Consider the following 24,913-nt stretch of genomic DNA (forward strand, 5'->3'; position numbering starts at 1 on the left):
GGTTTTCATCGATTGGCTCAATTTCTTCATCATTTCCATCAACATGTTTTGTTTGCTGTTCTTCCCTAGGCTTTTGGCTTTTGTCGTTGGGTAAGGCTCAGGTCTCTCCAATTGGGGTTGTTCGGCCTCTTTGTTAAGTCGTGGGCGTCCTCGTCCCCTCAATTCTCGCACGGGCTCTGGGATTTCATCCCCCTCATCTTGATTTACATAATTTGTCAGGCACGAAACATGATATTTCCCAAGGGTCTTGTCAGGGCGTTGCAAGGTGGCAATTTCGTACGTAGTTGGGCTGCAACACTTGACCACAACATACGGTCCGTCTCGTTTGGGTGTATAGGCTGTTTTGGCATTGCTAAGTACGTGCGTACTAACAGGCACCTTGTCCCCAACTTCAAAAGTTGCTGGCCTTCGTCCTTTGTCGACGTAATGTCTATTTCTATCTTGAGCTCGCTCTTGTGTGTCTCGAGCTTCTTGCAGTACCCTCGATAAGGTTTTCAGATATGGGGTTATTTCTGGGACAAAATTTTCATTCTCTACTACACAACGCATGTCACGATGTACATCATCAGGGTGTCGTAATTCCCTGCCTAAGGTGAGGTAGGCGGGTGTGTAACCAGTTGATTGGCAAACTGCTGTATTGAGTGCAAACCGTATCATTGGTAATACAGTTTTCCAACCTGTATGTTCATTTTGTACGCAAATGGCCAATTGTGTCTTCAGTTCTTTATTTTGCCTCTCAACAGGGTTGGCCTTAGGATGGTATACAGGTATAAGTGCTTGTTCAAATCCTAAACAAAAGGCTACCTGTTGCATTACAGCTGTCACAAATTGGGTTCCGTTGTCACTTATTATTCTTCTTGGTACTCCAAAACGCAGTATAACCTCTTCAATCAGAGTTCGAGCGCATGCTTCAGCGGTGGCTACGTTTAAGGCGAACAGTTCTACCCATCGGCTCGTTACGTCTTCGACAATTAAAATCCACTTTTCTCTTTCTTTCTCTTTTCTTTCTGGTGTCTCTGGGAGTGGTCCAAATAGATCTATAGCTAGTATTTCAAATCGTTGTGACCGTACCGGTGTCTGAAGCAATCCAGAGGGCTTCAGATTCGTCGGTTTAAATCGTTGACAATCAATACAGTTAGCTACATACTTGGCAACGTCGCGTCGCAATCCAGGCCAGTAGTATCGTTTGGTCAAACGTTGTACAGTGCGCTCTACACCATTATGTCCGCACAAAGTGCTGTCATGGTACTTTCTGATGGTGTTTTCCCCTTCATGTTTGGGTACCACTTGCTGTGCTTCTTCTTCATCAACTTCGGCGTCGTATCGATAAAGTATGCCTTGATGCATGTTATATCATGGTCACCCACCAGAGACGGACACTGACCCATAAGATTGCCAAGTCAGCTAAACGGAAATCGTGTTCCAATTACAAAACCATAGCTATAGTAAAATTGTGCAATCAAGCTGTGTCAGCATAGGCTAATATTATAAATTAGAGGTGTAGTGTAAAAATCGCGTCTATTAATATTAAACTTTTGCATAAGTAGTTAATAGTACCATTATTTTATTATTCCAATATAATTAAGTGATTTCTTGAAATAAATAATTTTTTTTAAAAAGTGCTTCATAAGAAGAAGAACCCAACAAATTGGCGCAGTCGCAGTAGGATTCGTAAACGTTGCTAGAACACGAGTATTCTAACTAGTAACGGCGGATTCCAATCCCTTAACGAAGAAAAGAACCTCAGACTCAGAAGTCAGAAGCAATCCGATCATCACTCGTGAAAACTACGTCCGGAAAGTCCAGTAGCAGCAGCGAGAACACGACGGAATGTTAATTTTTATGTAAGTAAAGAATCATCTCGATTTACTTTACAATTTTACATTTTTGTGTGAAACTGTTCGATTTTCCAAATATCGCATTTCCTTACACCAAACTATTAATACCCCATCCTATCTTTGGTTTAAGCTATAAGAAAGTAAACTTAAACTAAAAACAATTTTAATACTAGTTATAAAAAAAAATATCTTAACATATCAAAATGCCAGATACAACAGCAACAGTTGTAGAAGAACCTTACAAACTATCAGAAATTTTTTCAATTATTCCTGAATTTGATGGTGATCAAATCTTTCTAGGAAATTTTATTGATGCTTGTGATTGTGCTTTTAATATGGCTACAACACAACAGAAAGTTTTTCTTTTAATTCACATAAAAAATAAAATGAGAGGTAGAGCCGCTCAATTAATAAGTTCTAGAAATCCAGGAACTTATGCAGAACTTAAACATTTACTAAACTTACATTTTGGAGACTCAAGAGATCTCTCATCGCTAATTCAAGATTTACAAAGATTAAAACAATTGCCAAACGAATCACCCCTTACATTTTATAATCGACTTCAAGTATTAAATTCAAAATTACTTGCTAATATTCAAAAATCAGGCTTATCTAGACAACAAAAAGATGCTCAAACTAGTTTAATAGAAACTATGGCATTGAACGCTTTATTAACTGGTTTAGATTTTCGCTTAGGACAATTAATTCGTGCTAGTAATCCACAAACTTTATTAGAAGCTCAAAGCAGATTTCGAAGAGAACTTCAATTGTCTTATTTTGAACAACAAAAATCAAGTAGATTAACTCAAAATCCTAAACCACAAACCAAACCCAATTCGATTCCCAGATGTAACAATTGTGGCCGATCTGGTCATATTTCAAGTCAATGTAGACAAACATCAAATCAAAGACCTCCACAATTTAACCAATTTAACCATAATTTTCAAAGACCAGTTTTTGATCAAAGAACAAACTCTTCTTCTATGCAGCGACCTATTATTAATAATAATAATAATAACGCACACTCAAATCGACCAACTAATTTTACCCCTAACGAAAGTAATTTTCAACCTAGATCAAATTCGTATCAACGTCCTTTTAATTCTAATGGAGCACAAAGAACTTTAGATGTTCAATATGAAGATTTTCCTAATCAATCATTTAATGAACAAATTGAAACTGAAACGTTTCATCAACTCCCAAATAATGAATTGTATCAAATAAATAAAAATCTTGTTGACACATCATATTCCCATGAAACTGAAAGCAGTCAGGATTTTCAGATTGCTACGTCAAGCAACCATCCCCCAGAAAATTCTACAATCTCAAACCCAGTTTCACAAATCCAATCTCAACTTCAAACATTGAATTTCGACGACATGAACCCGAACATGAACTTCCCGGAACAACAGTTTCTTTAAGTCCACTACTAACAGTGAACTCAAAAAATCTTTATTATATTTACGACGCTTCGCAAACATTTAAATTACTTATTGATACCGGAGCAGGAATCTCAATATTTAAAGCAAACACAGTGAAAAATTATTCTCGTAGAAATCCCGAACATATAACAGTTCAAGGAATAACAGATCAAAAAATTTTAATTACTGAATCTGTTTGTATACCTTTTGTAGCTGGAAGTGATCATAAAGTTTATATCTACGATTTGGATATTGATTTTGATGGTATAATAGGTTTAGATTTTCTAGATCACTATAATTGTATTGTCGATTTAAAATCAAAACAACTTATTACAAATTTTAAAACTATTCCTTTACATAAAGTAACTAATGATTCAAGTAACAATTCAATTTCAAACTCTCCTTATCAAAGTCAAGAGAACAATTTTTGCAATAAAAAATGTAATAATAAAATTTCTATCGAAGGCCGAATCGAAAAAATATGCAAATTAAAATGCAATCTAGCTAATACAAGTGCAATTCTCTATGCCCAAGAAAAAGATAAGGTCCGATTACCTAACGCCTTAGTTAAAGTCAATGAACAAGGTGAATTTCTTACATCTGTTATAAATGCTAACGTAATTAATAAAACTGTCGAGTTTTCAGACATAATTATAGAACCATTTGTCCCGGAATGTAAGAACAACGAACTTGCTTATTCTTTGAATCCCGATAATTATACTGACCAACCACAAGACAGACACGCGCTAATAAAAAAGCAACTTAGAACAGATCATCTTAATGACGAAGAAAAATGTGCAATTACTGAACTTTGTCTTGAATTTTCCGATATATTCTATTTAGATGGCGACATCTTATCTTTCACTAGTGAGATAAAACACTCAATCGAAACTAATGGTGCCAGACCTGTATTTTCAAAATCTTATAGATACCCGCAAATTCATAAAGAGGAAGTAAAATCTCAAATTAATAAAATGCTTGATCAAGGTATTATTCGTCATTCTACATCTCCATGGTCTTCCCCTGTATGGGTTGTCCCAAAGAAGCTAGACGCTTCTGGAAAACAAAAGTGGCGAGTTGTAATAGACTACCGCAAACTTAACGAACTGACAGTTGACGACAAATACCCACTGCCAAATATTTCTGATTTACTAGACCAATTAGGTAAGTGTGAATATTTCACAACACTCGACCTTGCCTCTGGTTTTCACCAGATTGAAGTAGATCCTAAAGACATTTCAAAAACAGCTTTTTCAGTTGAAAATGGTCTTTACGAATTTGTTCGTATGCCATTCGGACTCAAGAATGCACCGTCCACTTTCCAACGCGTCATGGACAACATTCTTTTAGGCATTCAAAACGAACGATGTCTAGTTTACATGGATGACATTATTGTCTATTCACCAACTATTCACGAACACATTACCAGATTAACGGAAGTCTTTAAACGTCTACGTAACGCAAACTTAAAAATTCAACCAGACAAATGTGAATTTTTAAGGAAAGAAGTAGCTTTCATTGGACACCTTATTACTCAACATGATGTAAAACCCAATCCAGACAAAATTAAATGCATTGAAAAATTCCCAGTCCCTACTTCACCTAAAGAAATAAAATCATTCTTAGGTCTTTCCGGTTACTACCGACGATTCATTCCTAATTTCGCAAAGATTTCTAAACCATTAACTAAATTACTTCAAAAAGATGTTACTTTCCATTTTGATGAAGAATGTGTAAACTCTTTTAACACATTGAGAAAAGCTTTAACTTCAAATCCCATTTTGATTTATCCCAATTTTGACGAAACATTTTTGCTTACAACAGACGCAAGCTCCTTTGCGATAGGTGCCGTTTTATCCCAAGGTCCTGTTGGAAAAGATTTACCAATTGCTTACGCCTCAAGAACTCTATGTAGTGCTGAAACAAAATATTCCACAATTGAAAGAGAACTCCTCGCAATTGTATGGGCAGTAAAACATTTTCGTCCATATCTTTTTGGTCGTAAATTCATTCTCATTACCGATCATCGTCCTTTAACATGGCTCTTTTCCATTAAAGACCCCGGAAGTCGCTTAGCACGTTGGCGTCTAAAGTTAGAGGAATATGATTATAAAATCGAATACAAACCCGGAAGAATCAATAACAACGCTGATGCATTATCAAGAATAAGAGTTAATCATTTTCAAGAATGTGTGAAATTTCACTCAAAAGTTCGAAATTTTGCTTTAAACGAAGAAGCTGGACCATCTATTAATAATGAAGATCCACCTTTTGAAGACAACAGTTTTATGAATGTCGAAGAAATAACTAACGAATACAATACATTTACGCATTTATATAAAACCACATCTATGAATGACTACTCAAAAATAGAAATATCTAATTTACAACTTTTAGATAAATCTCACAAAAACATCGTTACATTCTTTTGGCGAAATAAACTCGAAGAACTGCATGAGAAAATCATTGACGATATACTAGAAAAAGATTTCGATTTTCAATCTAAAACGATTAATATTGTTTCTAGTAAAAGTGTCAAAGATCGTAAATATTTCATAATACCACTACCTTACGATAGTGACTCCGTAGTTACAATTCTCTTTTTAACTTTATATAAAGATCGTGAAAATTTTGAACCTAATAAAACATATTGTATAGAAAATAATTTACAGTTACCTATAACTGAAATTCTATGTTTTATTTTGGCCGACAAAGATGTTCATTTGAAAATATGCCAAAATATTGTCAGAACCCCAGACGATGACCAAATTCCAATCATTTTGGAGCAATACCATAGTGGAAAAAACAACTTACATCGAGGTATAAATGAAACTATTAAGCGAATTAAAGAAAAATATAATTGGTCAGGTTTAACCAAGGATGTCGAAAAGTTAATTAAAAGTTGCGAAATTTGTCAAAAAGTGAAAATTTGTAGGAAAAATCTTAGTACACCTTTAGTCGTCACAGAGACACCAAAAACACCTTTTGAACGAATTAACATCGATCTGTTTGAATATCCTACTCGCAATTACGCACTGACCATTCGTGATGAATTAACAAAATTCACTCAAGCTTATCCTCTATCTGATAAGAAAGCTTCAAATGTTGCGAATACTTTATTAGTATTTTTCCAACACTATGGAACTCCTTTAAGAATACATTGTGATCGTGGCAGAGAATTTGATAACGTCCTCTTAAGAGACCTTTGCCGTCTTTTTGAAATAAAATTAACTTTTTCAAGCGTTAGTCATCCTCAATCTAACGGTTCGTTAGAAAGATTTCATGCTACATTAAATGAAATGATAAATATCCCCAAAACAGAACATCCCGATGAACATGCTTTTAATATTCTTCCATATGCTGTAATTTCTTATAACAACACAAAAAATAAAACTCATGGTTTCAGTCCTTACGAATTATTATTCGGACATACGTCTATTAGACCTCCTGAAACACTTTACAATCAAAAAGAACTAATCTCAAAATACATTCGAGATCTAAATAATCGTATGGAACACTATTACAAAATAGCAAGATCAAGATCAATCGCGCAAAAAGAAAAAGCTAAGGTGAGATTCGATAATTTAATAACCAGAAATATCCCTGAATATAAAGTAGGTGATAAAGTGTATGTAAAAGAATCTCAAATTAAAGACAAGTCCCATAATAAATTTAATGGTCCGTTCGAAATTATTGAAGTTTATGAAACATCAGCTAAAGTTAGAAATTTAGATACTAATTCACTTTCAAAAATAAACTTTGACAGAATGAAACCATTCTATGATTAGTTTTTCTTTCCAGATTCCTCGGAATTACATCGCAAGTCATCGCTCAATTCAACATATCACCAATTAATAATACGATAGGAATATTTTACCATGAAGCAGGTACAGTCAAAATATCAAATGACAAATGGACGCTTCTTGTATACAAAGACCTTCAAGAGATACGTGACAATAATAAGATACTCGATAAATTAATAACATTGTTTGACGATCCTTCACCTCGTATGACATCATTTAAAGTTGAAATTCAAACTCATGTTAGTCTTATCAGACAAACTGCAACATCAGTAGAACAAAAATATAAAGAAATTCTAGCTGATACAAACAATTACGCTTTTCGTAGTAAACGAGGTTTAGTCAATGGCATAGGTAGTATTTTTAAATCTATTACCGGAAACTTGGATTACGCTGATGGCGAATATTTTAATGAATGCATTAATAAAGTTACACGCGACGAACGTGAAATAGAACAATTACTTAAGAACCAAATATCGGTTACAAGTTCCGTTCTAAGAAACTTTAATTCTACTATTCAGCAATTTCAGATAGACGAGAAAAATTTCAACGAAAACATTGTAACAATTCAGAATGCACTAAACAGAATTTCCGATAATGTAGCTTTTTATGAGGCACAAGTAAAATTATTGAATTTTTGCCAATCATTAATGGAAAGCTATGTATTTTTGGAAAACTATCTTGATGATATTTTAAATGCCATCACTTTTGCTCGTTTAAGAATCTTGCACAGCTCAATAATCACTCCTATCGATTTAATCACTTCTCTCCAGGAAATTTCAAGAACTTTAACTAGAAATAATTTTCCCTTACCAACTTATACTTCAAGTGTTGCTAAGTATCTTGATGTAATTGAGTTAGAAGCCTATCAATCCGAAAATCAAGTTGTATTCGTTCTTCTTATACCCTTAGTAGAACCTGAAACCTATACACTTTATAAAACATTTCCCATCCCAATTTTGGATAATCGTACAGGTTTCTTTCACATTCTTCCAACAACGCAAAGATATATCGCGAGAGATGATGATTCTTTATTGTACGTATCACTTCAAAATTTAGAAAGCTGTAAAAACCTTCAGACAAGACTGAAAATTTGCTCAAACATACTCCAGTATCCAATTGACAGCGATGCTATATGTGAAGCACAACTGTTACGACAACAGAAAATTCTTCCAAGGACATGCCAAACATCAATTCTAGCCGCTACAGACTACAACGTTCAAGAAATTGACTACAACTTATGGTTAGTAACAATCTCCGAACCACTACCTGTCACTGTAAGATGCGGAAATCGAAATCCAGAGTCGCAGATACTGAAGACGAATTCAATCATCAAACTCCAACCTAATTGCAATGCCTTCATTGGAAGTACCAGAATCCATTCGAAATATCTCGTTCAAAACTTCAAAAACATTACATATCAAAGCCATCCTGTTAAGATCCCCTACGAATGCTGTAACCATTTACCAGAACGATACAATGTCCCTGATTTGAAGCCTTTAAAATTAAGCAAAATCAATTACGACGATTTAAGCGTGGCTCAACACAGATTAAACCAATACTCGGAAGAATTGGACAAAATCATTCAAGAACCTTTTGTCACTAAACATTATCATTGGTTTACCACCGCTTCAATTGTAATTATTGTATTAATTCTTGTTGTACTCATCTTATGCAAATGCAGGAAAAAGAAGTACCCTAAACTTTGCCTAACCGGAAACAGTGGACCACCGCCATCTCCAAGATCTGAACGCAGCGAGTTAAAACAAACCCAATGGAAGAAGCTATTACCAAGAAGAAGGACTAGTATCCACCCAGAACCATCTTTTGATGAATCCTTGGAACTTCAAGCTAATTCATAAAAGTTGTTGCATGGCTACAACTTTTTCCTAAAAAGGGGAGCTGTTATATCATGGTCACCCACCAGAGACGGACACTGACCCATAAGATTGCCAAGTCAGCTAAACGGAAATCATGTTCCAATTACAAAACCATAGCTATAGTAAAATTGTGCAATCAAGCTGTGTCAGCATAGGCTAATATTATAAATTAGAGGTGTAGTGTAAAAATCGCGTCTATTAATATTAAACTTTTGCATAAGTAGTTAATAGTACCATTATTTTATTATTCCAATATAATTAAGTGATTTCTTGAAATAAATATTTTTTTTTAAAAAGTGCTTCATAAGAAGAAGAACCCAACATATATATATATATATTAATATTAAAATAAAATAAGACAGGCATTGGAGATACTCTAATAAATACTATCACCAAAATGTCTTTTATTCAAGCTGCTTCTACACTTTTAAAGATTTGTCTAAATGTAATGGTATATGTAAATTACAAATAACATAATAAAACCATAAGAAGTAACAGCTATAGTATAGATATCTAGCTGTATGACAATTATTATTTAAATAATACAGTTTAAACACTGGTTATTACACTTCATTCTTTAAAATGTTGCCTTAAAAATACCCTCTTCCAAAACATTCCACATTGGATTTCAGTAGTGCCCTGTCAACCTAAACAATACAAAAATAAATAAGTATGTAATCTCAATAAATTTTAGTAAAACTTAACATCTGTAACATTAATGGTTGCTCTGGTTTATTCTTATTGTTGCAAAAGACCAAATCTTCAGAGCCTTTGGAGTATTCCTTTATCCTGTAAACATAATCAGTTCAATTTAAGGTAATACCTATTTATTTTCTAATGATTTAATATTAATATTCAACAACAAAATAATACACATCACTACTTGACGGCTTCCTAAATTAAGCCATTAAAAAGCCCATACCAGCTAAAAGGAATTTCTAATAGTATACCTACTTGTAATTGTTGAAGTCAGAAACAAGCATCTCCAACACTACAAAATAGTCTGCGCTTTTTCCCGTCCACAACCTGAAAAATAATTACACCAACACGTAGACGATTGCAGTATCTGTTATTGTAATATTAAAATAATCAAAGACAAGATATTTCCAACCAAACAAAACAATATTTTAATTAATGATAATGTGAGGTTAGAATAGAAACGAAAACCGATGATCATTTGCCATTTCCCCCTCCACCCGATCGCTCATCCCGATCTCTCATGTCGCTGTTCTGACCGGTCGCTGTTTTGAGCCCATCTCAGCGTAAGGGCAACTTCGGCAATCTTCGGTTTTACTGGTGGAGGGGGAAATGGCAAATGATCATCGGTTTTCGTTCCTATTCTAACTTCTAATCTAACCTCACATAACTACTAAAATATAGTTTGTTTTGTTTGGTTGGAAATTTCTTGTTTTTGATTATTTTAATATTGTAATAACAAATACTGCAAACTACAATTTCAGGTCTCAAACTAGCTGTGGTGCTGGCCTGTTGGTGTGACTTTCTGGTTCTAGACGGGAAAAAGACGCAGACATAATTTAAAACTTTGAAAATGTTTGATAAATGACTTCAACAATTAATTACAAGTATACTATTTGTAATTACTTTTAGCTGGTATGAGCTTTAAATGGCTTAATTTAGGAAGCCGTTAAGTAGTGATGTGAGTTATGTTATTGTTGAATAATAATATTAAATCATTTCAAAATAAATAAGTATTACCTTAACTTTTGTTGAACTGATTATATTCACAGGATAAAGGAATGCTCAAAAGGCTCAGAAGATTTGGTCTTTTGCAACAATAAGAAAAAACCAGAGCAAGCACTAATGTTAGAGCCGGTAAGTTTTGCTAGAATTTATTTTAATTACATACTTATTTATTTTTGTATTGTTTAGGTTGACAGTGCACTTCTGGAACTTCACTCAATGTGGAGAGTCTTGGAAAGTGGTATTTTTAAGACAACATTAAGTATGAAGTGTAATAACCAGTGTTTGAATTGTATTATTTAAATAATAATTGTCATACAGCTAGATATCTATTTCAACTTAACTAGCTGTTACTCTTTGTTTTTATTATGTTATTTGTAATTACCTACCTATCATTATTTTTAAACAAATCTGTAAAGGTAGTGTAGAAGCAGCTTTAATATAAGACAAATTTTGGTGATAAACATTAAAATAATTTAAAAGAAAGGATATACTGTTTCTATAATACAGAAAAACGTAAAACAAACAAGCCCACCCCAAACAAATACCTCACTATCCCATACATAAAAAACCTATCCGAGGATTTACAAAGGGTTGTTCAAGAGAAAGATATAACAGTCAGTCACAAAGGGTACAACCTGCTAAACACAAACTACTCTAAAATTAAAAATAAAATTAAAACAGATAGAAGATCAAATGTGGTATACGAAATCCCGTGTAGTAATTGTAGTGTTTGTTATATTAGTCAAACAAGTCAGTTATTAAAAAACAGAATAAATGGACATAAATATGACAAAAAAATACAACTGCTTTGACCAAACACACTAGAGAAACCGGACATTCTTTCAACTTCACAGAAACAAAGGTTTTAAAATCAGAAAATAATAAAAGAAAACGAGAGTTGTTCGAGACTATCGAAATAATTAAAAATCCTAACAGTATTAATTTTAAAACAGACACTAAACACCTAGGTATAATATATAACGGAATTTTAAAATAACACAAGCTCAATTTTATATTTTACTCAAACACTTCTTATCTATCAATAGTAAGTAGTAAGTAAGTAAGAGAGATTTATTTAGCATAATAGCTACATACAGGGTGGTCCAGTTTTAAGTGTCAATAATTCACCATTTGATAGCTAATCAAAAAATAAGTTGACTTGCATTGTGTCATTTTTCTGAAAAACGTTTTCTAAGGAAGATACAGTCCTCCAAATTTCAATTTAAAAAATCGTTTTATAGTTTAAAACTGAACATCCAAGACTTGTGAAAGTCCAAATTTGTACTGAATAGTCTAGAAACTTTTTTACTACTAGGAATAGTCTTATGATTCGCTTTCTCAGACTGCCATCCTGGTTGAGTGTCTGAAACTGGCATTCAAGAACTCCGGAAATCAAGACAAAGATTGTATTGTGCATGAAACTCATTTTTTATTACTAAAAATAATATAAAAGTTGACTTTTAATGCTAGAACTGACTTTACTAGGACTAAAGAGTCCAAAAGTATATTTTCAAGACTTTAATTGGTGTACAACTCAATTTTCTGGACTGGACAACAAGTCTAGAAGTAAATTAAATTTTCGGACTTATTTCTAAAAATTAGTTCTCAAGACTATTATTGTAACATTTGGTACCAAAATTTTTTACTTTTATTACTGAAGAAACTTGACTTTTGGAAATAATCTTAAACTCGATTTTTCAGTCTTAAAAAGCATTAAAAACAGTCTGAATTTCTTAGAGATGCTACAATTTATTGCACCTATGAGTGTAGAAGTCAATTTAATAGTGAAGAAGCTTGAAATAACATTTTCAAGACTATGGTCAGTGGACACACTGGCTTTTAGGCCTGATAAGTCAAAAACTTTGTAAAGATAGTCTTGAAACTCGATTTGAGGCACTGAAAACAGCCTTAAAATACTAAACACAGTCTAGTTTATTAAGAAATACCCGAATTTTGAGCACTGAGGTTTCTAGAAGTCGATTTGTTATGTCAATAACTTGATGAAGATAGTCTTGAAACTCGATTTTCCAAGCTGAAAGCAGTTTTGAAGCACTAAAAATAGTCCAGAATTTGAAGAAAATGATGTCAATGTCCTGCATCTAAGACTATTTTCAAGACTAAAATATTGAAATTTGTCTTCAAATTATTTCAAATGCAAATTTTAAACTTCTGATGTCACTTTTCATTAGTTCAGTTACATTTTGGGGTTCAAGTCAATTTTTAAGGTTTAAATGTATGAATTTGTAGTAACAAATTCTTGCAAAAGTAGTTTTTAAGTCAATTTTTAGTATTAAAGTCTCTCGATTTGCATGAAAACTGGTTACAAACACAATTTTTGAGCTTCTGAAATTTTTATCTTTTCTAATTCAATTTTCAAAACTAAAGTCTAGAATGAATGAAAACTGGCTACAATAATATTATTTAAACTTCTTAAGTGAATTTTCCGTTTCCAAGACAATTTTTAAGTTGGGTTGGGTTAGTTTTGGGTCTTTGACCGTAATAACGTGTAATAAAGTGCTAGTTACAAATTTGATCAATATTGCTCCAGCGGTCTGACAGTTATGACAAAAAAAAAAACGATTTTTTAAACAGAAATTTGAAGGACTCTATTTTCCTTAAGAAGCACTTTTCAGGAAAATGACATAATGAATGTCAACTTATTTTTTAATTGGCTATGGATTGGTGAATTATTGACATTTAAAACTGGACCACCCTGTATAAAAAACAATATGAATCACTTAAGTAAATAACAGCATACAAAATAGCGCCTATAAAGCATAAAATATTAAAATCATACAGTCACAAATCATAAAATCCTTTAACCTATACCATCCACCTACGACACTAAATGTTTCCTTAATAAAACTTTAAAACCATGAAGAACGTCACACTCTTTAACATTACTCGGTAAGATATTAAAATCACTCAAGCCCTTACATAACACCCAATTATTCTCCTGACCAGAATTACATTTCTGTGTCAATATGAAGTCCAAAGCATTTCTTGTGCTATAAGCGTGTACATCCCTAAATAATGGTTTTATCGGGGGCAATACCACAAGAGCTCAGATTTAGCCGGATAATTTTTGTGCTTGTCTTAGAACACTTTCTTTGTGGTGTAACAGCACGAGACCTGTTGTAACTAAATCACGAGAGCGCAGCTCGAGTGATTTTGCCAAACATCAGGTCGAGTTTTGTACCATAAAGAAAGTATGAGAAGACAAGCGGAAAAATTATCCTGTTCAAAATCTGAGCTCGAATGGTATTTGATAAGACAATTCCATGAATATAATCAATAATATACGACTGCTTTGTACTGGCAGAAATAAATTTTTCTGGTTCTTTTGATTTTCTGCAGTAGAACTCTAGCCGAAGCGAGCCATAACCAAAACAATACGAACAAACATCAAAATTGACAGTGCCAGCAAAAACCTCAAGGTGAGACATTGCAACAATAGAAGTGTAGTGAAAATCCGTGGAAACGATGAAATCAACAGCAAAATTTATCCGATTTTTTTATCCGCTAGCAAACTCTCTTCCTTCCTTATTAGCCGATAGCAAACCGTGTTTTGATGACGTATATATGGCATTTTTTGTACATGAGTGGAATTGTCACAAATATACTTCAGTAACAGGTTATGTCTTAATTTAAATACAAATACATGGACATTAAATGCAATCTTCTGTTTCACGGATAACATATTTAAAACTTGAAGCATTGTCGCAACAGGGGTGTACCTATTGCACTTCAGTATCGTTCTCATAGCACGGTTGTGAACAATTCGGATTCGATCAATTTTATAGACCGTATAGAAGGGTCGCACAATACTCTAAATGTGGTGCAGCTATGCTGTTATATAACAATAATTTCGTTCCCAGCGAGAGTTGATTCCCTATTCTTGCGATAAAACTAATTTTCTTTGAAAATTTACGTGTTACATAATCAGCATGCATATGAAAATTTAGGTTTGAATCAAATATAACTCCCAAGTATTTTATTTGTGTCTCATACATGATTCTTTCGCCATTTATAGCTACATTTAAATTCTCAAAATTAACATTTTTTAAACTACTTTTTTTACCGAATACACAAAACTTTGATTTTAGAGCATTTACTGAAAGTTTGTTGTGACAAAGCCACTTAAACAAACCTTCCAAATCATCGTCCACAACCCGCCGCATCCGATCTAGATCTGTTCCCGCTAAGTAACTCGGTGAATGCCCTCGGACCTAAGTCTAGGGTTCATTCATCCCCGTTAAAGCGTCGCCCCCCGTGTTCCTCTTGACTAAAACCGGACCACATCATGCTCCCCGCCATCTTGGCAATCTGGGGGTAAGATTACTGTCTAGTCACTAAGTCAGTACGTTTTAAATAAAATTGGGTTACGTGTGGAAACCTGTGTGTTCTTCCCCCTCAACTACCCCTTAACGTGACATGGTGGAGGCGCCTCGTTTCATCCCCGTCTGCTAATCCCCACATTAGTGGACACGCCCTCGCAGACGCAGTTAACGGCGCAGGAAAAAGGGAATGAATAAAGGGTACAATTTGAGATCCGCAAAGACTGACATTTGCCCATTTGCACTAAGGTACAGAAGCTCAAGTGGAAGAAGATAAGCTAAGACAAGGGCCTTAAGGGTAAGGAAGAGACATAGCGAAAACACAATGATAGGTTGTGGAAGAAAAAGAGCTAGCCTGCAGGTCCACAGTTGCTTGAACTGAGTAGGGCAATGTCAAGAGGGGCCTGTAGGACGCTCTAAGAAGGCAACCATAGCGCAACATTTTTGGTGCATAGCAGCACATTATTTTCGCATTATATTGGGTATGGTAAAAGGCAAATTTTCTTAATTAGGTTTCATAGAATAAGTGTATAGTTAGCGTAATTATTTATTTACGATATCTTGATTTCTAGGTCAGTGTCGCGGTCCCTGACCTAAGTGTAGGTATGTGATGACCTAGCAAATTCGTGCAAGTATAAAGTTTTAGGTTACAACAACAAAATGTACTGGTATACAAAAAGGTTTTATTTATGTTTTAAGAGATGAATGGTAAACAAAGTAATAATTGGAATCTTATTTTATTTTTTTTAGGGTCAACCTGGCAATCTTGTTGCGTCTATCGATCAACTGCTACAGCCTTGTTGAAAAGCGAACTAGCCTTATGTCTTGGAGAAGCCGACATCTTCAGATGGGTCCCGCCACGACGGTTCTACTTACACCCGTGTGCACCCGAAGTCTTTAATAAGTCGAGCTGAAGAAGCATCTCCAGATGGGCTCACGTTAATTAGGAAGAAATATACATGTCCAAGGATAGGTGTGCTAAAGGAGCACGCAAAAGGACAGAATATGAAGGAATGAAGCTAAGCGATGGAGTTTGCCGCTTAGAGAATACAGTGCCAAGAGAAGGAACAATGATGAGATGAAGCCTAGGTGAAGCGTTTCCACTTAGACGATGGTGCCAAAGAAGGGTACAATGAGCAATTTACGTGAATTTCGCTTAATAAGGAAGGCAATAAGATAGACGCAACAGCAAGATTGAAAGGTGACCCAATGTAACATTTGTGATGTTTTAAAGTACACCTCTATCTCTCGCAGGCATTAAGAATAGGATTATATTAAGCTAATATATTGTAATCTGGTGAAGAAACAAAGGACTCGTTCCACCACCTTCATACACCCTATAGCATTTAAGGTTAACATTAGCATATGTATACTTTATGTATAAGTTTCGCTTTTAGTGTTCGGTGCGAACACTTGTTGGAAGGGGGAGATGTCACACCCGTGTTAGCAGTTACGGTGCACACCCAGTAACCAGCACAGTCAGCAAGGTTAGCATAATGAGGTCGCTGACGAATATAAAAGATGCACCGTAGCTCGACTAAATTACCGAACTCTGGGGTCTCCCCAGAGGAACTTTTAACATATTAGTTATTTAAAAACAATTGAATATCAGTATGGAGTATGTTGCATGAAATATGTTAAGAATTGTTTGTAGAATCCAAAACCTTCTATAAAAATAAGGTTCCAGGTGTTTTTGCAAAAAGTAAAGCCCACTTTATAGAACAAAATTTAGTTTAAGTATTAGTAGGTATTAGTATTCACTGTAAAAATTAAAGGTTATTATAAATGATAAGTTTATGGAGGTTATTACATGACATATAGACTGACAAGTGCCAGTACATAAGTAGTAAATATTAAATAAAAAGTTGTAGCTTGTAGCTGCAATCGTTTTTCTTTAAGCTGGAATCCAAAACAAAAACGAAAAAGTTAATAAAATCATGTACCTAAAAACTATCACGTTTGTGATAATATTGTCACACCCGTGTTAATAGTTACGGTGCACACCCAGTAACCACCATAGTCAGCAAGGTTAGCGTAATGAGGTCGCTGACGAGTATAAAGGATGCACCGTAGCTCGGCTAAGGCACCGAACTCTGGGGTCATCCCCAGAGGGAGGTCACGAGCGACAGTCCGAACTTTCTAGTGCCCGGACGGGTCGTTACCCTGTTGCAGTGCCTTAAGTAAATCCTTTGGGCGTGTCGGACTTAGGGGCATCCTGCTCGTATCGAGCGGGTTCCGCTTGGCGGCACTTCAGAAGGCCTTACGCACATACACCCACACCCACACACCCCCTCTTGGACGGTGTTCGATGCTAAGAGTAATACAGTGCCTAATAAAGAAGACTTACTTGAGCTACAGTCTTGTTTCTCTTCCTACGCTACCCCCTAAACGTGACATGGTGGAGGCGCCCCGTTCATCCCCGTCTATTAATCTTCATATTGATAGACACACCCTCGCAAATTGAAGCCAATTAAGTCACAGGGAAAAGATGAAGGAATAACAGAGAAGAAAGAAGAGAGAGAAAGTTAGAGAGACCAGGAAGACGACACAACAATGCCCACCCCCACAAGTTCAAACACACCCCAGAAGAATCAAGACGAGTTTTGAAGGACCAGCCTGCAGTTCCGCAGTTGCCTGAACTGAGTAGGGCAATGTCCAGAGCGGCCTGTAGGTTGCCCTTAACATTTTAGTGCATAGGAGCACATATTAGTTTTGTATTTTAGTGGGTAAGATAAAACTAAATTTTTTGATGACTAGGGTTCATAAAATAAGTGTATGTATAGTTACTGCAATAACAATATCTCGATTTCTAGACCAGTGACGCCATTCCCGACCTAGGTACTTTGCTGAGGTAGCAAAATCGCGCAAGTATCAGGTGTTTTGTTTATAAATACATGTTATGTCTGTTTATGTTATTGGAGTCGGGCTTGTTTCCTAATTAATTGTTTACTTTAGGGGCCACCTAATTACCTCGTTGCGTCTATCGACAAATTGACCTGATTAAAGAAGCAAGAAGAAGAGGAGCAAGCCTAGGAGAAACCAGCATCTTCGGATGGGTTCCGCACCGTCGGTTTTACACCCACGTGCACCCAGAGTCCCTTAAATGAAGGGCTGAAGAAGGTTCTCCAGATGGGCTAAGAAATGACGATGTATAGTAGTCCAAAGCGACGTGTGCTAAAAAGAGAGCACGCAATGGACCAAAGATGTCGAAGCTAAGCGATGGATTTCCGCTTAGACAATGTAGTGCCGAGAGAAGGTACTAGAAGATGGTGCCCGATGCAGGGGACAATTTACGCTTAAATGAGAAGGCAATAAGATGGACGCAACAACAAGGTTGAAAGGTGACCCAATGAAAGGAATAATTGTTTTTTGAGTATGCAAACATGGCAACGTCTAAAAATCGAGAAGTAATTAAGATATTTTTTCAATAAAGCTTTCCCCACCCCTTTTTTTTAGCAAATAAGTAACATATTTTAGTTTTAAGAAGTAATAATTGTTGGTTTGAATAAAGTACATCCCCACCTGCTTTATAAAGTAAGAATAGAGAATAAGTAAGTTGCTCTAGTAAACATAGACTTTTAGTGTTCGGGGCGAACACTTGTTGGAAGGGGGAGATGTCACACCCGTGTTAATAGTTACGGTGCACACCCAGTAACCACCATAGTCAGCAAGGTTAGCGTAATGAGGTCGCTGACGAGTATAAAGGATGCACCGTAGCTCGGCTAAGGCACCGAACTCTGGGGTCATCCCCAGAGGGAGGTCACGAGCGACAGTCCGAACTTTCTAGTGCCCGGACGGCTCGTTACCCTGTTGCAGTGCCTTAAGTAAATCCTTTGGGCGTGTCGGACTTAGGGGCACCCTGCTCGTATCGAGCGGGTTCCGCTTGGCGGCACTTCAGAAGGCCTTACGCACATACACCCACACCCACACACCCCCTCTTGGACGGTGTTCGATGCTAAGAGTAATACAGTGCCTAATAAAGAAGACTTACTTGAGCTACAGTCTTGTTTCTCTTCCTACGCTACCCCCTAAACGTGACAATATTCATCTGTCAATGCCAGGTTAACCATCCTGCAGGTGCGAAAAAGGCAAAAAGATTTAATTTTAGTATTAGCCATAAAAAATTTTGGTTTTTAAGTGAATTCAGTTATTACTAATACTAAATTTAAATTATTTTTTTTATAAACTTCTTTGGTCATAAGCATTGATTCTATTCTTAGTCCTAATATTAATAATATAACTAAAATTAAATTTTGCTTTATAAACTAGGCTTAAGTCCCTTCCATTTCATCACATTCAAGACATTGTATAATACATATTAACTCAATGTTGAGCAATGCCGTTTACTAAAGTGTACAATGATAATTATTAATCATAAAGCAATGATTTGAACGTTAATTTAAGTAAAATCAATATACTGACCTTAAAACTTGCTTTTTTAATCACTGTTCTAATGTAAGTAGTTGAACCCATTGCACACAATTTCACTCTTCAACTTGATTGATAAGTTGCAATCTTCTTAGTGGGTAATCTGTTCTTCGCTTATTTCAATTTCTTCATAAAAGTTGTATTTTCTCATCCACATGGAAAAGTAGTGAAGTATTCAGCATATACAGGATACAGAACTGTGAAATAGGCCCAATTTGTTAGTTGAACCACCCTTAAAAAATTGTCAGACTAGACAAATTTTTAGTAATGTATACAAGTGATGCATCAGCAGAGATTATTTAGGTTAGGACTGGTGTGAAGGCAGCAAGCCGGAGCCGAAGATGTCCAATCGGTCAGTGGCGCCGGACTTATTTTTTTCTTCACTTAAAATGTGTTAAATAAACATTGTGAGCAGTTACTTCGTTCTTTCACTAGCCACAGGACATTTGAGAACAACATAATTGCATACCTTTATTTCCAGCATTCTCCTTTTATATCTATAATTCCACATATATCTACTTAACGCTTAACATCTGCACAATCAACAACAAAACCAACAAACAGGCTTCTTATCTACCCTGTATGGTGTATATCAGGTTTTGCAGCGTTGCCACATCTACGATCTACATATAAGCGCGTTCGATAATACTATTCCTAATAATAATAATAATGTGACAAAATTCCCTTTGGTACGTTTAGAGGGCTCATAATGATGTATCTTTAGAGGGTAGTGAGAAGGAAATTGAAGGAGATTGACGACATATGGCAAGAGTTTAGTTCTCCAGGAGATCGCAAAAATTACTGGTAAGAGCACCGAGAACCCGTACATAAAAACAAACTACTTTAATCAAGTTGAGGTAATATACTTGAAAGCAAAGGACTACTTGAAAGAACAGCGAGAAATTCTAAGAGACAGAACTAACGATGCACAAGTGCAGAAAATTTGTGACCAGGAAAGAAGAATTGATCTCCTAAGAGCTGACATAGAAAGCTCAAAAACGGCCACTGAAGGATATGAGCAATATCTGGAAGACATAAAAAAGCAATTTATGATAGTGGTAGACAAGGATATAGAGCTAAGCCGCATAAGGCACGAATATTCTGACCGTCAATACTATACGGAAGATACATTTCATAACATTAAAAGGGAGTATCGAACTGCAACAATAGCACTAGACAGACAATTTAAACAGCAACGGTGTTTACTTACACACACCACCAACACTATGGCATTACCTAGGCTAACAATACCATTTTTCAATGGAAAATATGACGAATGACCTACCTTCCAGGACATATTTTCAACGATGATCGACACGAACGTCAACATTAGCATGGTTGAAAAAATGCAATACCTTAAAACGTACGTGAAAGGAGAAGCAGAGAAAGCAATTCAACATTACGAGATAACAGAAACAAACTATACTAGTGCCTGGAATAAACTTAAAGAGAGATATGACAATAAAAGACGAATTGTCAATAAGCTCATTAACAAAATACTACATATTCCACAGACGCAAAGAGAATCAGCCGAACATTTGAAAACCCTGTACAATACAGTAAAAGAGTGTTTGGAAGCGTTAAAAATGCAAAAAATTGACATAGCATCATGGGATCCTATTATAGTATGCATCGTCAGCAATAAATGGGATGCCAGAACCAACGACTTGTATGAGTCGACGGTTGACAACATCTTCGAAGTGCAATCATTGGAGAGTGTACTGAAATTTATACTGAAGCGATTTCAAACCATGGAGGCGTCAGAGACGAAATCAAGTGAGAAAAGAGGCGCACCCTCAGGCTACAGGGGCTTTGAGGAAAGAGGCGCACACTCAGGCTACAGAGGCTTTGAGGAGAGAGGAGGCTACAAGGGCACTTACGAACGAGGGCTCCAGGCAAACTCCAGAGATGTCGAGGACAAGAGAATAGCAGTAACTAATTGTAAGTATTGTAATCGATCGCACTCTATTTATTCATGTGTAGATTTTAAAGGGTTAGACAATGTACAGCGTCATGAATTTATAAAAAAACAAAAATTATGTTTTAACTGTTTAAATCATGATGATTGATGATCATTAACTGTGCAAACCACATGACTGTGCAAGGCGAAACGGTGTTATTAGCAACAGCTTTAATTAAAGTTAAAAACGTGAACAATACATGGGAATATTTTAGAGCATTAATGGATCCTGGATCTCAGGCGGCATTTGTTACCGAAGTAGCCGGGTTAGGAGAAGAACAGCCTAAGTTCAGCAATAATAAAATAAGAGTAGAATGTAAAGCGCGAGCTTCAAGTGCGTACTCGCTAAGTACAGAATTGTTAGTGTTACCAAAACTAACAAAAAGTTCACCGGAGCGTGAAATTGATTACGACGAGAATTATTGGAAAAACGTAATGTAAGCGTAAGCCAGGTCCGGTAGACATTCTCTTAGGGGCAAAGGAATATCAGGAAATTTTGTTGAATGGTATAAAGAAAACGGATGTTGGACTAACAGGACCAAATACTGAATTCGGATGGATTTTACTTGAGTGTAGCCCAGGAAAAACTAATGGCACCATAGAAATTGCTAGTATGATGACAAGAACATTGCAAGAAGAAGACATAACGAGATTTTGGGAGCTAGAAGAAGTGACGTCAAAACCAGCTGTAAATAACCAAGAACAAGAATGTGAACGTGACTATAATCAAAATACAATGAGAAACGACGATGGGACTTACACGGTCAGCATTCCATTTAAAAACACAGACCTGACCTTAGGTGAGTCAAGAACTAGGGCAATGGCACGGTTATTGCAACTAGAAAAAAGATTACGTCAACAAATGAACGAAAACATTGCGCATATAAAGAGTTTATGCAAACTTATATAACGTTGGGCCACATGAAACTTGTCAGCCAAGCAGACGAAAAGAAAGGAAAATATTACATACCACATCATTATGTAATAAAAGAAGAAAGCACAACAACTAAATTAAGAGTTGTGTTTGATGCATCATGCAAATCGTCAAACGGAAAAAGCTTGAATGAATTAATGCACACTGGACCACGCATCCAAGATGAGCTTTGCGACATCTTAATTAGGTGGCGGAGTTACAAGATAGCGTTTACAGCTGACATTGAAAAAATGTACAGACAGATAAAGATCAAGGAGTCTGATCAAGAATACCACAGAATTCTTTGGAGGGGTACAGAAGATGAGCCAATTCGTGAATACAAATTAACGATAGTCACATATGGTACTGCGGCAGCACCATATTTAGCAGTAAAGACTAGCTGAAGATGAACAAGATAATTTTCCTAATATGTTAGCGATCGTAAGAAAAAACTGCTACGTAGACGATGTTCTCGCTGGAGCTGACTTTGAGTTAGAAGCAACAAAACTGCAGCAAGATTTAATAAATATGTTTAAATTAGGAGGATTTAACTTGAGAAATTGGAGTAGTAATAATTTTGCGGTACTTACGAATATTTCAGAAGAACTCCGAGAGATAAAACAAATAGATTTGAATGATAATGAACTTCAAAAAACATTAGGCATATTTTGGGCAACTAACAATGACTCAATTAAATTTAAAGTTAATCTAACGGACTTGAACAAATTAACAAAAAGAGGAATAATGTCAAGTGTAGCAAAGCTGTTTGATCCATTAGGACTTTTATCACCTGTTGTAATTACGGCAAAACTCATTATCCAAGAATTGTGGAGAGAACAAAATTCATGGGACAACGTTGTGTCAGAAGTGATTTCAACCAAGTGGAAGGAATTTTACAAAGAACTTAACCAGTTGGAAGAAATAAAAATTCCTAGGTGGAGTTACACTTCAAACTCCAGAAGGACAGAAATACATGGATTTTGCGACGCGTCAGAAAAGGCGTTAGGAGCTGCAGTATATATGAGAACCATGAACGAGTTAGGACAAATACAGATCTGGTTGTTGGTGTCCAGATCAAAGGTTGCACCAATAAGAACTAAACCTACACTACCTAGGTTAGAATTATGTGCAGCGGTGCTACTGAGTAAACTCATAAGGAGGGTCAAGGAAACACTTGGGTCACCAAGTTGGAATATTCACGCGTGGTCGGATTCGATGATCACCTTGTCATGGATTCAGAGCGACGCAAGACATTGGAAGACGTTTGTAGCAAACAGAGTTTCAGAAATTAAACCACTGTCTTCAGAAGTACAATGGCATCATGTTGGGTCTAAAGACAACCCAGCAGACCTAATAGCAAGAGGAATTAAACCGTCAAAAATTAAGGACAATCTACTATGGTGGAATGGACCACATTGGCTAAACCAAAGTAAAGACCAATGGCCACAATACAACAAAAATTACAGCACTGAGGTGGAGCGTAAAAAATGCTTACATGTGGGAGTAAGCACAGAAGTCGACAAAATCAATGTTCTAGAGAAATTCTCATCTTTACATCGCGCAACACGTGTGATAGCTGTATGTTTTCGGTTTATTAACAATTGCAGTCCCAAAACCGGGAAACTAGTAGGTCCATTCACAGTTCAAGAGCTACAAGATGCGATGAATAGAATTATCAAATTAGATCAACAAGATTCATTTTCAGAGGATATACGCAAACTAAGACTCAAAAATAGAGTATCAAAAAAGAGCAAAATTCTAAATTTACATCCATTCGTAGATTACCATGGATTACTTAGAGTGGGAGGCAGGCTTCAACACTCATTACTAAGTTACAGTGAAAAACATCCGATCATAATTTCTGCGTCAGGTCACTTAGCAGGATTGATTGTAAGGAATGCACATGACCGAACCTTACACGGCGGAAATCAACACACAATGGCTTTTGTAAGAAGAAAATATTGGATAATAAATGGAAAAAAGGTTACAAAGAAAATAATTAATAAATGTGCAAGGTGTATAAGATTCAAGGCTGAGACAGCTGGTCAATTGATGGGTCAACTACCACCAACAAGAGTTAATCCGGCGTCAGCGTTTTAAATGTAGGAATAGACTACGCTGGGCCCATTCAAATAAAAACTACTAAAGGCAGGGGACATAAGTCCCACAAGGGCTACATTGCAATATTTGTATGTATGTGTACAAAGGCCATTCACTTAGAAGTAGTGAGCGACATGACGTCAGAAACCTTTATTGCCGCACTAAAACGATTTATGGCAAGAAGAGGGACGTGCGCAAATATATTCGCCGATAATGGTACGACATTTGTGGGGACAGCTAATGCATTAAATGTTGAGGTAGCAAACACGATTAAAACTTCCAACATTGTGGACAAATTAGCAAACATTGGAACTCAATGGCATTTTATACCGCCATCAGCACCACATTTTGGAGGGCTCTGGGAGGCAGGTGTGAAATCAACCAAACATCACCTAAAGAGGGTGACTGGAGAGTCAACCCTAACTTATGAAGAATTAACTACATTAACACACCAAATTGAAGCATGTTTGAATTCGAGGCCATTGTGTAAACTGACAGAAGAAATAAATGACATTTCAGTACTAACGCCAGG

General features: G+C 35.9%; 1 protein-coding gene and 2 long non-coding RNA genes across 4 annotated transcripts; 2 read left to right on the forward strand and 1 right to left on the reverse strand.

Annotated features, from left to right (window-relative positions):
• Nucleotides 1-9,323: 9,323 nt before the first annotated feature.
• On the reverse strand, nt 9,324-10,120 carry LOC145736747 (uncharacterized). 2 transcript variants are annotated; one of them, XR_014180087.1, is made up of 3 exons: nt 9,894-10,120; nt 9,645-9,728; nt 9,324-9,586 (listed from the first exon to the last, which is right to left on the reverse strand). It is a non-coding gene; the product is annotated as an uncharacterized LOC145736747 (long non-coding RNA). The 2 variants fall into 2 exon arrangements; XR_014180088.1 differs by having other exon boundaries at nt 9,890-10,120.
• Nucleotides 10,121-10,309: 189 nt separating this feature from the next.
• On the forward strand, nt 10,310-11,062 carry LOC145736822 (uncharacterized). The gene is made up of 3 exons (XR_014180121.1): nt 10,310-10,596; nt 10,688-10,772; nt 10,830-11,062. It is a non-coding gene; the product is annotated as an uncharacterized LOC145736822 (long non-coding RNA).
• A 9,653-nt stretch (nt 11,063-20,715) lies between these two features.
• LOC145736230 (uncharacterized) lies at nt 20,716-23,573 on the forward strand. The gene is made up of 7 exons (XM_081990533.1): nt 20,716-21,349; nt 21,392-21,401; nt 21,584-21,805; nt 21,945-22,168; nt 22,258-22,644; nt 22,985-23,361; nt 23,439-23,573. Exons 1-7 carry the CDS (start codon nt 20,716-20,718, stop codon nt 23,571-23,573), a joined length of 1,989 nt encoding a protein of 662 aa, XP_081846659.1.
• The last annotated feature ends 1,340 nt before the right edge of the window (nt 23,574-24,913 follow it).

This window comes from Ips typographus, linkage group LG12 (genome assembly GCF_016097725.1).
Source record: "Ips typographus isolate SLU linkage group LG12, UJ_Ityp_2.0, whole genome shotgun sequence".
Taxonomy (NCBI): Eukaryota; Metazoa; Arthropoda; class Insecta; order Coleoptera; family Curculionidae; genus Ips; species Ips typographus.